Raw genomic sequence first — 14,045 nt, forward strand, 5'->3', positions numbered from 1 at the left:
TTGGATCCACATGACATCTGCATTCGGTATTTAGACTTGAAACATGGCTTTTGCAGCGACCCCCATTGCTTTCAGTTAAGTCTCCTGAAAGGAAACAATTTTCAAAAATATCTTATAAAAAAAGAAAAACAAAGAACATTAGGAAACTGTAAACCTCTTATTCCTCAAATAAACTGTTCCTAGACTGTTTGGAGTCCCTGATACCGGACTCTTTCTTATTGTCGGATAAAATCCTGATGCTGAAAAAAATTAGAGCAAAGCTCTGTCTTTTATCGTCTGACCCTGCCACTGGTCTAGGTCTTTGGGTGGGCGATGACAGATTTGTTCAGATCAACTCCTATACCCTCCAGGCCTCCTTGCATGGGTGAGCTTGATACTGTGTACTTAAGAGGCTTCAATATGACTTATCACAAGACTGTGCCTCCACAGGCATCAGCTCTGTAGCCTAAGTAGTAGTCCAATTCTGCCAAGGCTTCATATCCCGTTCTCGGTGCCTTCGTTGTTACCAATTTAGATGCTGACCTCGGAGCAGACTATGGTGTTGCTCTCAAAGTCCACTGAGGTTATTTAAGGGATGAAAGGGAATGGGAAGGCAGGTTGTGGTGACATACCTGTGGCAGAACACCTTCCTATGGCTCAGAGAATCGCCAGGTTGGAAGCATTTTTAGGCTCTGCATTCATTACCATTGCAGTGCCTAAAGAGCATTATAGCCACAAGGATTGATAATTACTCTCAGGCTTATAGATCCCCCCCCCAATAATATTGATCTTGTCTTAAGTATTGAGCGCCCTGGATATTTCAGCCAAAGGGGCCATCACTTACGCCCGGCCCTCCCCACTGAGTACATCTCTTCACTACTGCTGTACGAAAAGGAGTGGTAGCTTTGGAACAGACCCTTTCCTCAGTGGAGACAAAATATAACATTTTGAAAGATATCTTGCAGCATTCCTCCTCAGTTATGAAGCTGTTGCTCTCATTTAATGAGGCCCTTTTATAGCCTGTAATGACTAAATGGGAGAAACTCTTTTTGGGCCGGCAGCCCATGGGCAAGTAGCCAGACGACACAGACCTGTGCAGGTGTCCCACAATTCCTGTCATCTAACCATTTGATGGAAAGTTTGGTAGTCCAAGCTTCTTCCGTCAAACTTAACACAAATGCCTTTTCCGTGGCACTACCAGATTGAGATTTGACCTTCGTCCCCAACAAGACCATTCCATCAGCAGCACAGGACATTTAGAGGCTATTCAAAGGCCTAGCAGTTCCAGAGAGACAATCTTCTCAGACTTTCCAGTCACTTCACACAAAGATATTGCTCCTTTTCGGTCAGCAGTGTGTCTAGTTGATATCATCTGCAGAAATAGCAGAAGATCCATTCTTCGTCATCCTCTGCTGTTTCTGCTGACATAAAACCTCCTTGAGTTACACCCTCATATACCATTATCTTCTGATGGCACTTGGGGTCTTCCATTTTAACACCAATTGGCAGATGTTCACAACTGATAGTCATTCAGGTTACCTGCAAAGGCTATGTCGTATCCTTCTGGTCCCAGAAGGCCTTTGTCCACCCACCAGGACATGCTCTCCAACTTGCGTCTCAATTTTGGAGGATTAATACTAGCCCTGCTGACCAAAGGGCCATGAAGGTGGTTCCACTGGAAGAAAGGGCATAGGATTTTACTCCCTTTTTGGTCCCAAGACAGACAAAGAGACATTCTGAATCCCTGCCTTCTGAACGTGCTCACTCTGCAAGACAAGTCCTGGATGCTGTCCCTGAGCCAAGACTCTCTGCCCTGAAAACGTTTTATTGGCGTCTATATATTTTCCAAGGTGCCTGTTTTCCACTTCCAATTCTTCCTGTCCACACACATGAAATGAGGCTCACTGTGTGATCCAGAACTGTGATTTCACAATTTTGTTGGTCAGCCTGACAACTGTATCACAAGTCTTTACAATAGTACTTGCGGTTATAGCTTCTTCACTGTGTCATTCAGGAGTTGATGTATTTCCATCCCTTAAATGACTGGTGAGCGAAATCGGAGTCCCCAGCACACTGGCCAGGTAACACATTCAGTGCATGATGCCTCTCCCCTACAATGGTGGCTTTACTATTTGTGCCCAAGTGTCTCACCCCATTCCAGTGCAGAGGTTAACCTTTATAGGAGCAGTTCTTGATATGACCTGCATGAAGGACTCTTCTCCTCAGACGATCACAGATATTTTGGAGATGATTTAGAGGTTTCTGGCTTAGATACGACCTTCCAGATCTGCATGTGTTACATCTGCTCGGCCTCATGTATCCTGCCGGTACATGGGTGCTCGCAAACATTTTCCGAAGGGCCAAAAAGTTTGGTCTGTGATATGGCCGAGAGCTACCTTAATGCCAGCAGGGTGGCGGTTGTGACATAAGGTGTTTTGACCAAATTGTGTGATCCAAGTCAACTTTAATATTTCACTTTACCTCCTTTTCCTTCATTATCACATATAAGAGAGACCTAAATATAATGACTTCAGGATGTGTGAAGGACAAACCCTTCTGCAATTAATTTAATAAACTATAAAGTTGTTCATGTATAATAGGGACCCAGGCCAGCCAGAGAGTGCACATAATTGAAGGGCCGCCCTTATTTTATTAGACCGATCAGCAGCCTTTGATACTGTGCACCACTCTATGTTGGTGGATAGGTTAGCAGGTATTGGTGTGCAGGGGTCAGCACTTCACCTGCTGAAATCTTTTTTAGAAGATGGATCGCAATTTGTGGTGATGGATCCATTTAAATCTAACCCTTTTCAGCTCCTGTATGGAGTGCCACAGGTTTCTTCAATAAATCCCACTCTTTTCAGGTCTCGCCTAGCGAACGCAGCGCAGCTGCTTCGCTTGGCGAGACTCTATTGTTGTGGCTTTTCCTTGTGAAGGGAGACAAACCATGTGCGCACGGACATCCGATGTGCACGCGCATGGTGTCTCCTCTGCTTCACACGCCCGCATGGCGTCTTGTCTCTGGCTCCCACCTCGCGCTCACAAGCGCATCGCATGCTTTCACTCTCTGTCCCCCGTCGGCTCTCCGGAGACAGCTTGTTCTTTTTTGGATCCATATCACAGGAAAGAAAAAAAATGAAAGAAGGAAAGAGAGGTTGTGAACCGTTTCTTCAAGTCACGTTTTCAGTAAGTGAGGAGAAAGAGAGGGAATAATAGAAAGAGGGTGGTGGTGGGCAGCTGCCAGCACAGAAAAGAAGAGGACATTGTCTGTGTCTTCTCTGGGCAGTAAGGCGCGGATGTCCGTATCGTGCCGGCTTTACTTTACTAGTCATTACTACCTCTTGTTAGCAGACTCTTGCAGTTTAATAGCAATGTTAAAAGGCGTTTTCCAACTCGGGACGGCTTACTGGTGATACGAGAGTTTAGTGTACATTCTAGCGCCTGGAAGGACCTGAACCCTTGGTATAATTATTACTTTTTTGTCGGAATTCAGAATATTACGAAACTAGCCCGCCCGATTCCCATATGTTTCTCAACTGTTTTTTCACATGGACGTTTTCGATTTTTCGCGCAGATAAACCTCTCAACTTCAAGTCGTGATATCTCCCCATGAGTGGCAATCTCAATGCAGACTGTATCTCTCATGAACAGTAACATCGGGATAACTGCGCCACTCGCAGCCCTCAGCGGTGCTCATTTTGATGCCCTAAAAGAATGAAAGGCTGACTGAGTTGCAAAATTCAAGCCTTCAGTCTTCAGGCCCGGTTTACAATAGGAACCCTGACCACCCAGCTACCAAAACCAGCTCTACCTCTACTGGACAACCCTATCTACTGGTTTCTGCGTGTGTCTGTCTGTCTGTCTGTCTGTCTGTCTGTCTGTCTGTCTGTCTGTCTGTCTGTCTGTCTGTCTGTCTGTCTGTCTGTCTGTCTGTCTGTCTGTCTGTCTGTCTGTCTGTATGTAGGTCTGTCTATGTATGTATGTAGGTATGTCTGTATGTAGTTAGGTATGTATGTGTGTATGTATATAGGTATGTATGTATATAGGTATGTCGGTATGTATGTAGGTATGTCGGTATGTATGTGTATGTTTGTATGTAGGTAGGTATGTCGGTATGTATGTGTATGTTTGTATGTAGGTAGGTATGTCTGTATGTCTGTAGGTATGTGTTTGTATGTACGTCTGTATGTGTGTATGTATGTAGTATTTCTATAGCACACATCTAGCCAAAAGCCAATGAAGATGATGTAGGCCCTAACTCACATGAACAGAGGATGCATGTATGTTACATATGTTTTACGTGTTTGTTACATTCCACCACCAAGTTGGCATTTTGCCTTGTGCGAGCAAACAAGTTCTTTGATGGGGGGGGGCTAAATATATGGAAACTAAGTTACTGTTTGCAAGTGGGAGGATGTAATTTTCTAATATTGTGGCTTTTTCAAACTAGCATTTGCAATGCAATAGGTCTCGCATTTACGCGAGTTTAAGCTATTGGCATTGTAAATGACAATGCCTGTTATTTATGTTTAAAAAAAAAAAAAGGCATTTTCATTTACAATGCCAATAGCTTAAACTTGCGTAAATGCGAGACCTATTGCATTGCAAATGCTTGTTAATGTGTATATTGCAGTCCTGGCCCCAATCATAAAATCTTTTGTCTTTGCAATAACCTATGCCGACAATACCCAATTTGTTGTAGCAGTCACGAAACAACCGTCTGTCATTAGCAAACAGTATAGTGAATGCATGTCAGCTGTAAGCTTATGGATGAGTTGGAATAGTTTAAAAATTGAATTTCAATAAAACGGAAGTGGTTCTCTTTGGCAATGACCCTTTTTTCCTTTCCCCGGAGTGGTGGCCAACGAATTCAGGTGATATACCGAAACCTGTTGAAAATGTCAAAAACCTTGGGGTAATTGTTGATAATAGGCTTACCTTTGGTAAACAGATTAACGCCCTTACCTCGTCCACCTTTTTAATTTTAAGAAAAATCTAAAAGATTTTGCCTTTTTTTCAGGAAATTAGCGAAAGCATTTCATATCCGCTTTGATATTGGCCAGATTAGACTATTGTAATGGCCTATATCTTAATATGCAGGCCCAACATCTGAGTAAAATTCAGGTTTTGCAGAATACAGCTGCAAGAGTTCTTACTCGTACGCCAAAAAATGTCTCAGTCAGAAATACTATCAAACAGTTACACTGGCTGCCAGTTAGGGACAGGATTCAATTCAAAGCCTTGTGCTTTGCGTACAAGGCTTTGCATAATATAGGCCCTCGGGACCTAGCTCAGTACTTTAGATTATACTTGCCCAGTAGGGCACTTATATCCTCTAATTCTAGAACCTTGAGGGTACCTAGATTTAAAAAATCAAGTTGGGATGAAGAAGTTTCTATCTGGGTACCATCACCATTTGGAACAAACTCCTGTTGTCTATTCGCTCAGCCTCGTCTCTCCTGGAATTTAGACCAGAGTTGGAAAATTGGCACTTGTAGCACTTTTATTTTACTTTCAACCATACTACACAGCAGCCGCGCTGCTATACAATACAACATTACTAAAAACGTTGAGATAGGTGAGACCTACTAGCTTTGCGACTGCTTGCTTAGATACTGACACCAGTCTAAACACGTGGTATAAGAACTTTATCATTGCCCAAGTTCAGAAAGTATCTAAAAACCTACCTATTTCACCTCTACCTGAACTAATTTAACTAATACCAGTGTCCTTAATTCTTTATTCTATTAGAGGTGGCCAAACCAGCACCCATTTCCATGCCATATCTTTGTCATGCTGCACAGTTTGTTCCTAAACCCTCCTAAAAGTGCTCAGATCTCAGCACTGATGTCAAAATAGTTCATTGTTTGGTTCTCTCATTTATAAAACAGTGTGACTGTACGAACGTATCCATCTAGAAGAACAACAGAGTTACTTATATGTAAGAATATTGCTCCAGATATCTTATTTTATGTAAGCACCTAGCCTTTGCATTTATATCCCCACAGTAAGAGGGATTTTATCTTCATATCATTCTCCAACAACAGAACTGGGTGTTTTTATTTTTATAAGTATGATAACTTACAGGAGCTCGAGTCTGACTACTTAAAGTCAGCATAAAGCAAACACAAAGATATGATGGACGGAGCGCTGAAACTTTTCAGACACTCCCTCCCAGTCACTATTTGATCTGGGTTGAATCCTTTTGCTCACTTCGCTACCCCAGTTCAGACTCAGCCATATGCAAATCAGTCTTGACCCTGTTCCTCATGGGAAGAGTCCAGCCCGAACTGCCAATCCAGGTCTTCCCTGGACCAGAAAGAAGTATCCTGGGACTGGTTTTGGGGGTAACACCCCTCGTGAGCCAGGCTAGCTTGAATCCAGTGGCAAAGTGAGCAAGGGGCCTACGTCTGGGCTTACCCTGCCAACTTAGCGTTAACAAAGCAAACACAAGGAGATCATGAACGGAGCGCTGAAACTCCCAGTCACTATTAGATCTGGGTTGAATCCATCTTCTTTCTTTTGCTCATTTCGGTATGCCAGCATAATCTAAAAAAGATATTGTAAAATGAAAAGCATATGACTATAGTTAATGATTAGTTTCAGGTAAGTAATTATCTCAAACCTTGCCTTTGGGAGAGACTGAAGCATCTATACCTTCCTGAAAGCAGCAATCATTTGACCCATGCTCCCTCTTGCAGACCTATGACCATCCTATCAAACTATGTAGCTTGAGGGCATTCTAGACCAAAACCTTGCATTTGGTGTGTAGTATGGAGAAGTTGTTAACTTAGAACTCTGTGATCTCTATCATGTAGTCCATTGATTTATACATCAGTGCATTTGTGTTCGTCAATCACAGAGAGTTTTAAGAGCAACGCTGCCCTTCTATGGGCGATAATAAAATTAACGTTGGTATTAGAATGGCCTTTATGTTGAAAATGTAACAGTACAAATTCCCACTGTAAGCTGTACTCACTCACCAAACCTTAATAATGTTCTGTCTTCAGTTGTAAAGTGACTCACAGGTTAGCATTCCTTATTAAATGTGGTGCTCATTTCCCTGGGGTTCTGGCACAGTTTACCGCACGACATTCACTGTCACATTTTGCGCCAGTGACTACTCATTGTTCGAATCTTGACTAAGCATTGGCTCTCTTCCCCAGTTCTCCATTTGCTTGCTTTTGCTGCTCTTCTGCCTCATTGTCATTCTCTTTGTTTTGTTTGGCAAGTTGGAAGAATGGCATCAGTTTCTGCTCCCACCTCTGCGCGTGTGTGTGGGTGCGTGTGTGTGTGTGGGTGCGTGTGTGTTTGGGTACGTGTGTGTGTGTGTGGGTGTGTGTGTGTGTGTGTGTGTGTGTGTGTGTGTGTGTGTGTGTGCGTGTGCGCGTGTGCGTGTGTGTTTTTACATTTTTTTTTTTTTTAATGTACTGGATGGGGGAGAGGGGATACCCTACAGTAAATTTACATATTTTGTTAAGTACGCCCCTGCCCCTCTGTTTACCCATGGTATAGTGCAGGTGGCATAACATCTATCTACGAGGCTATAATGGTATTAACAATGCTTATGTCCCCTTTGGTTGTGAGCAGCCTCCCACAGATATCGCTGGTGGGGCTAAATTGATTATGTATACGTCAGAAGCATAATAGTAATACTGACCATGCAATTAGCACCTGAAAGGTTTGTGAAGCTCTCTTGTAGGTAATGTTCACTTAGGAATGTGAGCGGTGATAGATTATTTATTGAAATATAGTGATTTCTTGATTGAATTTTGATTTGAGTGAATACTTTTTCCCTCCAGTTCTTTCTTTCAGAGCCTGTGCGTCTTGGGGTACTGTATCCTGCCTCTGACGGTGGCTATGCTGGTCTGCAGGCTAGTGCTTCTGGGAGGCCTTACCATGGTTACTTTCATCGTGCGACTTGTGATTGTCATCTGTATGTTTGCTTGGTCTACAGTAGGTAAGCATAACTAATATTATTGAGCATTCTTTCTGCCACTACAAAACAGAATAATTATATAATAGTAACTTGTTTTTGAAATAAAAGCACTCCAGCAGTTTTTAAGCAACACGCGTAACAAGTGTTAAGGGTATTCACTTCACTGACAATGAAAGGCTGAGTTGGCCATGGAGATATCATAGCAGTTGAGTCACAAATGTTTAACTCACTGTGGTATTCTTCTGCCTGAAGATTTTACCTTTGAGAAATAGCACTGCTCTGGCTGTGTTCATCTGTGGCCTTTGAGGCTTAAAAGGCTTCTTTTGGGCGAATTCTTCTCTGTGTAGTGTGAGCCCTGCTGATCAATCTTTTTTTGTGCTCATTATCAACAATTTGGTGCCCTGTCCTTCCTTGAATGACACAGACGTATGCCCCAGAGAGCCTTAGACACGGTCACTATTTTCAAATTGTTTTATCCATCATTGGGTCTGGAAGTATAGCCGAAGGCTCTGGAGCTGGCAAGGGAAAGGAGGCAGATTTTTTTGTCGAAAGATACAATCGAAGGTTAGAGAGTTTTCAATCGAATTTACTCACAGAGTCAATGAAGAAACAAGAAAGTACCAACAAAAACTGAATAACAGTTTTTCAAGAACAAAGGCTTCAGCCACATTGGTTGGAGAATGGTCAGGGGTATGTAGCACACCCCAACTGCCACCTCAAAATGTTCACAGGACTATCACGAGGTGTGTAACCTCTTCCTCCTGAATGGATCACAAGTCCCAGGTAGGCGCTAAGTTCCAAACTAAGACCCTCAAAGCAAGAAAGGAGCTGAGGTATTACTTGGCACTGCCCCAGCAGAGTCACTCAAGAATAAGGATTTCTCAAGTAACAATAAAACCTACAAAGGCACCAAGGTGACGCTAGGGGAATGCCCTGAAGCTGAAGAAATAGTTGAGTTCCAGAAGGAAAAAACACTTAAAATGACGCAAACTTAAAGAAACGCCTGGTAAAACACCAAGGGTACACCACAGCTGAGCCAAAATCTCCCAACTCAAAGAACCAAAAGATCAGCCTCAACAAAGAAAACCGAAATAGCCCCACTGGTTGAGGGATGAAGACATTGTAGAAGGTCGGCCTTGACACCGAAAGGTGATTGAGAGCACAAGGAAAAAAGTAAGAGCCTCACAAAAGGGAAGTTTAAACACTGAAAACAAAGCTAGAGATGGTTGATAATTGACCAAGAGAACCTCGAAGTCAAAGGGAAGAAGTGACACCTTGGACCCTAAATAGAGACCCTGAGGAAAGGGTAGTTTACCAATTCCCGTAAAATCCTACGGAGTTCCACTGAAGCCATGAAAAGAAGGTTAGCGAACAGGCCGTGAAGAGTTGCAACCTTCTGCAATAACAGAACTGGAGGAAAAGGAGGAATTATTTGAGTAGGAAGAAGAGACTGAGGAGTTTCCAGTTGATTAGGAATCCTCCCAGGGAGGAGAAGCTAGAGAATACTGACAGAAGCTTTGTCACTTGCCCGACGTGGGGGTTGACTCTTATCCATCCAGACCTCCACTCCTAGACCATATTAATCTGCAATAGTCTAACAAGGATGGAAGCAGACACCTATTTGCTTCTAACTAGAGGAGGATCAAGGTGAGTCCTGTTTCCTTCTGAAAATCCTGTTATCACAAAAGAGAAATCTGTTACTACCCATGTTGCTTAGTTTCCTGGACCCGGATCAGGAGGCTTTCATGGAATCAGCTGTTGCAAAGGCTGTTACAGCAAGGGTAGAAATTAAATAAAGGCACTTTACCTGCCACCAGTCCCCATGCTGATAGAGAGCAAACAAGTGGACATGGTTGACTGAAAGATGGAGAGGTCAGCAGCAGGACAGTGGCATATTGCAAACTCAAGTGCACTGCCAACCATTATGCTCACCAGCAGTGGAATGAAATTGAGGACCTTGTGCATCCTCTGCCAGAGGTATGTAAGAAGAGGGCACAAATTGTGATTCCGGAAGGTAGGAACATTGCCAAAACCTACCTATAGTCCTGACTCGATGCAGTGGACAACGCCATCAGACAGCTATTTACTAGCACAACTATGTGGAAACACGCTTGGCTAAAAGTGTCAAGTTTTAAGTAGGAGGTACAAGCTTCTGTGGTCAATGTGCCCTTCAACATGTACGGACTGGATGCTTATTTCACACTGCTTGTTCTACGGTTTGTTTTTCCCTATTTGGGGGATTTGTTCTCCCTGCACGACTATATGTAGCACTGGTTATTGCTCTGTTTGCTGTGATATGTGTGTATTGCTGCAAAAATTTCAGTTAATAAAAAAATTTGCCCTTCACCGCGTACAGCGTCTTCAGAAGTACAGTGGATAATGTGGTGATGCAGCACATGAAAAAGAAAATAAGTTGGCAAAAGCAATGGAGGCATTGCAATGCAACAGATTTTTTCTGGGCCAGGGTCGGAGGATTTACCCAGTGGAAAAGAACACTGACAAGGGGAGGTTTGCATCCTACAACACACGCCTCCTCAACTCCACTAAATGGCCCACCAAGTTCATGATCACAGTTGCAGGATTGGTCACCATCACGATAAACATTGAGGGAGAGCCAAAGGAATGTGAACCACCCTGATACTGTCGGACTCTCTAGCTAGTGACTTAACAACGGAGCCCCTCCTACACATACACAGGAGGGAGAATGGAGAAGTTAATCTAGAAATGGAAGTAACTCACCTCTGGCACATGGGTATTGAACTTAATTCAACTTGGTTACTGCATAGAACTGCTAAACAGGCTTCCAACAATCATATCCTGAATGTAGGCATGCAACAAAGAACAGCCTGTTTCTGTAGCAATAAGTCAACAATCTCTTACTCAAAAAGGCAATAGACCAAGAACCATCAAAGGAAAAGAACAAAGGAGTCTACTCTGTTTATTTCCTCGTACCAAAACCGGACAAGACACTTAGGCCCATTTTAGATCTAAGAGCATTGTACAGGTCTATAAAGTCACAAAAGTTCAAGATGACAACACTGCAGGAGGTCATTCCACTCTTGGAAAAAGGGGACCATATGAAAACTATAAACTTCAAAGATGCCTATATGTACATTCCAATGAATAGAAGACACAATAAGTTCCTGCGAACACGGTACAGTGCCAGTTCTGGGTACAGCCTTTTGGAATAAAGTCTGCTCCAAGGCTTTTCACGAAATGTCTCACTGCAGTACAGGCACATCTGCGGAGTTTAACCATAACTAGATGATAAGGCTGGTAAAGACTAAATCGTTCAAACAGTGCCAGAATAATAAACAAACAGTGATAAGAACAGGACAAGCCACAAACTGAGGTTTTACTTTAGAAAATATTTTCTCCAATTTCAGAAAGGGATACGTCTTTCCTAAGAGCAAGACTAAATTCAGTGGAAGCCAAGCCCTTCTCTGTAACAGAGTCCAACTAACTGACAAAGGATACTTGCCTCTACCAGAAGGGCAACGTCTGATGTGAGAACGGTGTGAAAGTGATGGGCATGATAGTTTCGTGAATTCACATAGTTTTCATGCAAGACTCCACATGAGACAATTTTCAGTAGTGACTACAACAGCAGTGGTCCTAGGCAGTTGGGAGTTGGCTCTGCCACAGACCATGTAAACAAGTAAATGCTGTGCTAGAGCACAGACAGCATTACAGTGTGCAGACCATTCAAACTACCAACTCCCTCGTTAACCATCACAACAGATGCATCCCACATTGGGTGGGGAGTCAACATTGGAAAGCTAAACGTCGGGGACCTATAGAGCGCTCAAGGATGAGTTGAAACACAAAATTGTTTTAGGACTCAAATCTGTATTCTTGGACAGCAAGGCCTTCCAGAAACAGGTGAGGGGAAGGAAAGTCTGAATCCAAACAGAAAACACAATCTCTATGTCCTGCCTCAAATAACAGAAGGATTTGGGAGACACACGATCTTACGTTCTGTCCAGAATAGCACAATACTGAAGGAAGTGGGCTGTCCAGAGAAGGATTATATTAATGGTGATACACCTACCAGGGGTACAAAACACAGAGGCACACTGAAAAGCACTTCATAAAGTTGCCAGCTAAAGCAAAAACTGGTGGAGAAAATTGTTTGGAAGTGGATCATACCTCAGGTAGAACTATTCACAACTGAAGAGCCTTCAAAATGCTGAAGCACTGCATCCAGCCAGGTACCCGCAACATTGCTCGGTAGAGAATGCCTTAGCAATAGAAAGGTGAGGGATACTTGCCTAAGCATTACACCCAGTACTGTTAATGCCACTAGTGAGATAGAAATGCACGGAAGCAAAGATGGTTCTAGTCTTGATAGCACCTAAATGGTCCAGGCAAACATGTTTTTCAGACCTGGTGCATATGGCACAGGTCCGTGTCATAAGATCGCCAGAAAACCAAGTTTTGTTGACAATTCAGGGAGGTCAGGTATACCATCCGAGACCAGCTACCCCGAGCTTAGCTGGATGGTTCCTTAGAACATAGAATTTAGCCACGTAGATCTGCCGGCAAGAGCCATGGAAACACTTAAGAAGCTTGAAGGCCAACTACAAAAAAGTGTTACACTGTGAAGTGGCACAGATTCATTCACTAGTGTAACTGGAAAGGAATTAGTAAGGGCTGAACACAGGACACTACAGTAGGTTGCTACCTCACGCATCTGCTAAATGAGAAACTTTCATATACTTCACTCAAGGTACACTTGGCAGCCATAGTGGCTTATACAAGGGGAGTCATAGGAAAAGCTTCTTCACCATGCTTCTTCACCATATCATCAAATAATTCCTAGAAGGAGCAAAGCGAATAGTGGCCGACGGCCAGTTCCAATACCTATGCGTAACCTTCACATGGTGCTGATTCAAATTGTGAAGGCACTCTTTGAATCCAGGCATAATGTAAAACTCAGGCATTTAACCCTTAAAACAGCCTTCCTACTGTAGTCAACTACAGTCCCGACAATGCAGGAACCTTACCTACAAATACACAAGGACATGGTGTTAATGAGACCAAACCCACAATTTATTCCCAAAGTGCTATCGCATTTCCATGTAAACCAAGCAATACACTTGCCAGCGTTCTTCCAGCAGCCTAACAAACAGGCTGAGGAGTTAGAAAAGCAGATGTTAGGAGGGCAGTTATATATTACAGAAAACAAAACCAGCCATAAAGGGGAACCAATTCTTCATGTCTTTTGAACAAGCAAGTTAAGGCTCTCTGGTCACTAAAGGTACCATTGCTAGATGGACAGTACAGACAATAAGACATGCTACAAATAGTAAGAGTGTCACTGGGAGAAAAATGGAGCAACATTTGCCTTCATTGCTAATGTGTCTTTAAACGATATCTGCATGGCGTTCACGTGGTCTACCTTGTACACTTTCACATAGCACTACTGTGTAGTCATTCAGGCTAACAAGGATGATCAGGTGAGTCAACAAGTACTAAAAAACCTGTTTTCAAATGCAAAGTGTGGTCTTCCCTCCCTCCCAAGGGAAGAGTATAGTGCTACAAAATCAGTGAACAGCATTTGAAGCCAGAAAAGATTCCCTCTGAAGAACAAGATAGCTAACTTACACGTAGAAGTAGTTTTGTAGGTTGAAGAATTTCCTGGATTTACAAGCTACCCTCTCTTTGCCCCAGAATTAGATGACGTTGTAGAGACAGCTAAAGTGTGCATATAAGAGGAAACAAAACATACAAAGAGGTCATCCAAGAGAAAAAATTAATTCGAAGATGGCGACCATGTCTAAGGGTGTTATGGGGCGCACATCTGGCCTCATTCAAGGAGTGACATGGCACCAAATGGTCGACAACACCTGCAACAACAAAAGAGAGAAAGAACTAAAAGGAGTCCATTGTGAACCCAAGCACAAGATGGCGGAATAATGCACGGCATGTGAATCCAGAAACTTCTTCAAGCTGCAAAACTACTCCTGTAAGTAAGTAACTATTTTGTTCTTGTACAAATCCCTCAGCTAGTCTTACTCCCACGTGTCTGTATTTTATATATAACTCACATCCTTTGAACCTTTTTTTCCAAGCAGTTGTAATGATACTTCAGTCAGGTTGAAGGATTTGTAGAAGATTTATTCAG

At 42.9% G+C, this 14,045-nt stretch overlaps 1 protein-coding gene across 1 annotated transcript in view; it reads left to right on the forward strand.

Moving 5' to 3' along the window:
* Positions 1-14,045, forward strand: part of YIPF6 (Yip1 domain family member 6) — a 131,244-nt gene that overhangs the window by 96,402 nt on the left and 20,797 nt on the right. The window contains exon 6 of the mRNA XM_085608320.1: positions 7,782-7,939. Coding sequence (XP_085464446.1) covers positions 7,782-7,939 — 158 coding nt within the window. The remainder of the gene's footprint in view (positions 1-7,781; positions 7,940-14,045) is intronic.

The sequence above is a fragment of the Triturus cristatus genome, chromosome 5_2 (genome assembly GCF_964204655.1).
Source record: "Triturus cristatus chromosome 5_2, aTriCri1.1, whole genome shotgun sequence".
Lineage (NCBI taxonomy): Eukaryota > Metazoa > Chordata > Amphibia > Caudata > Salamandridae > Triturus > Triturus cristatus.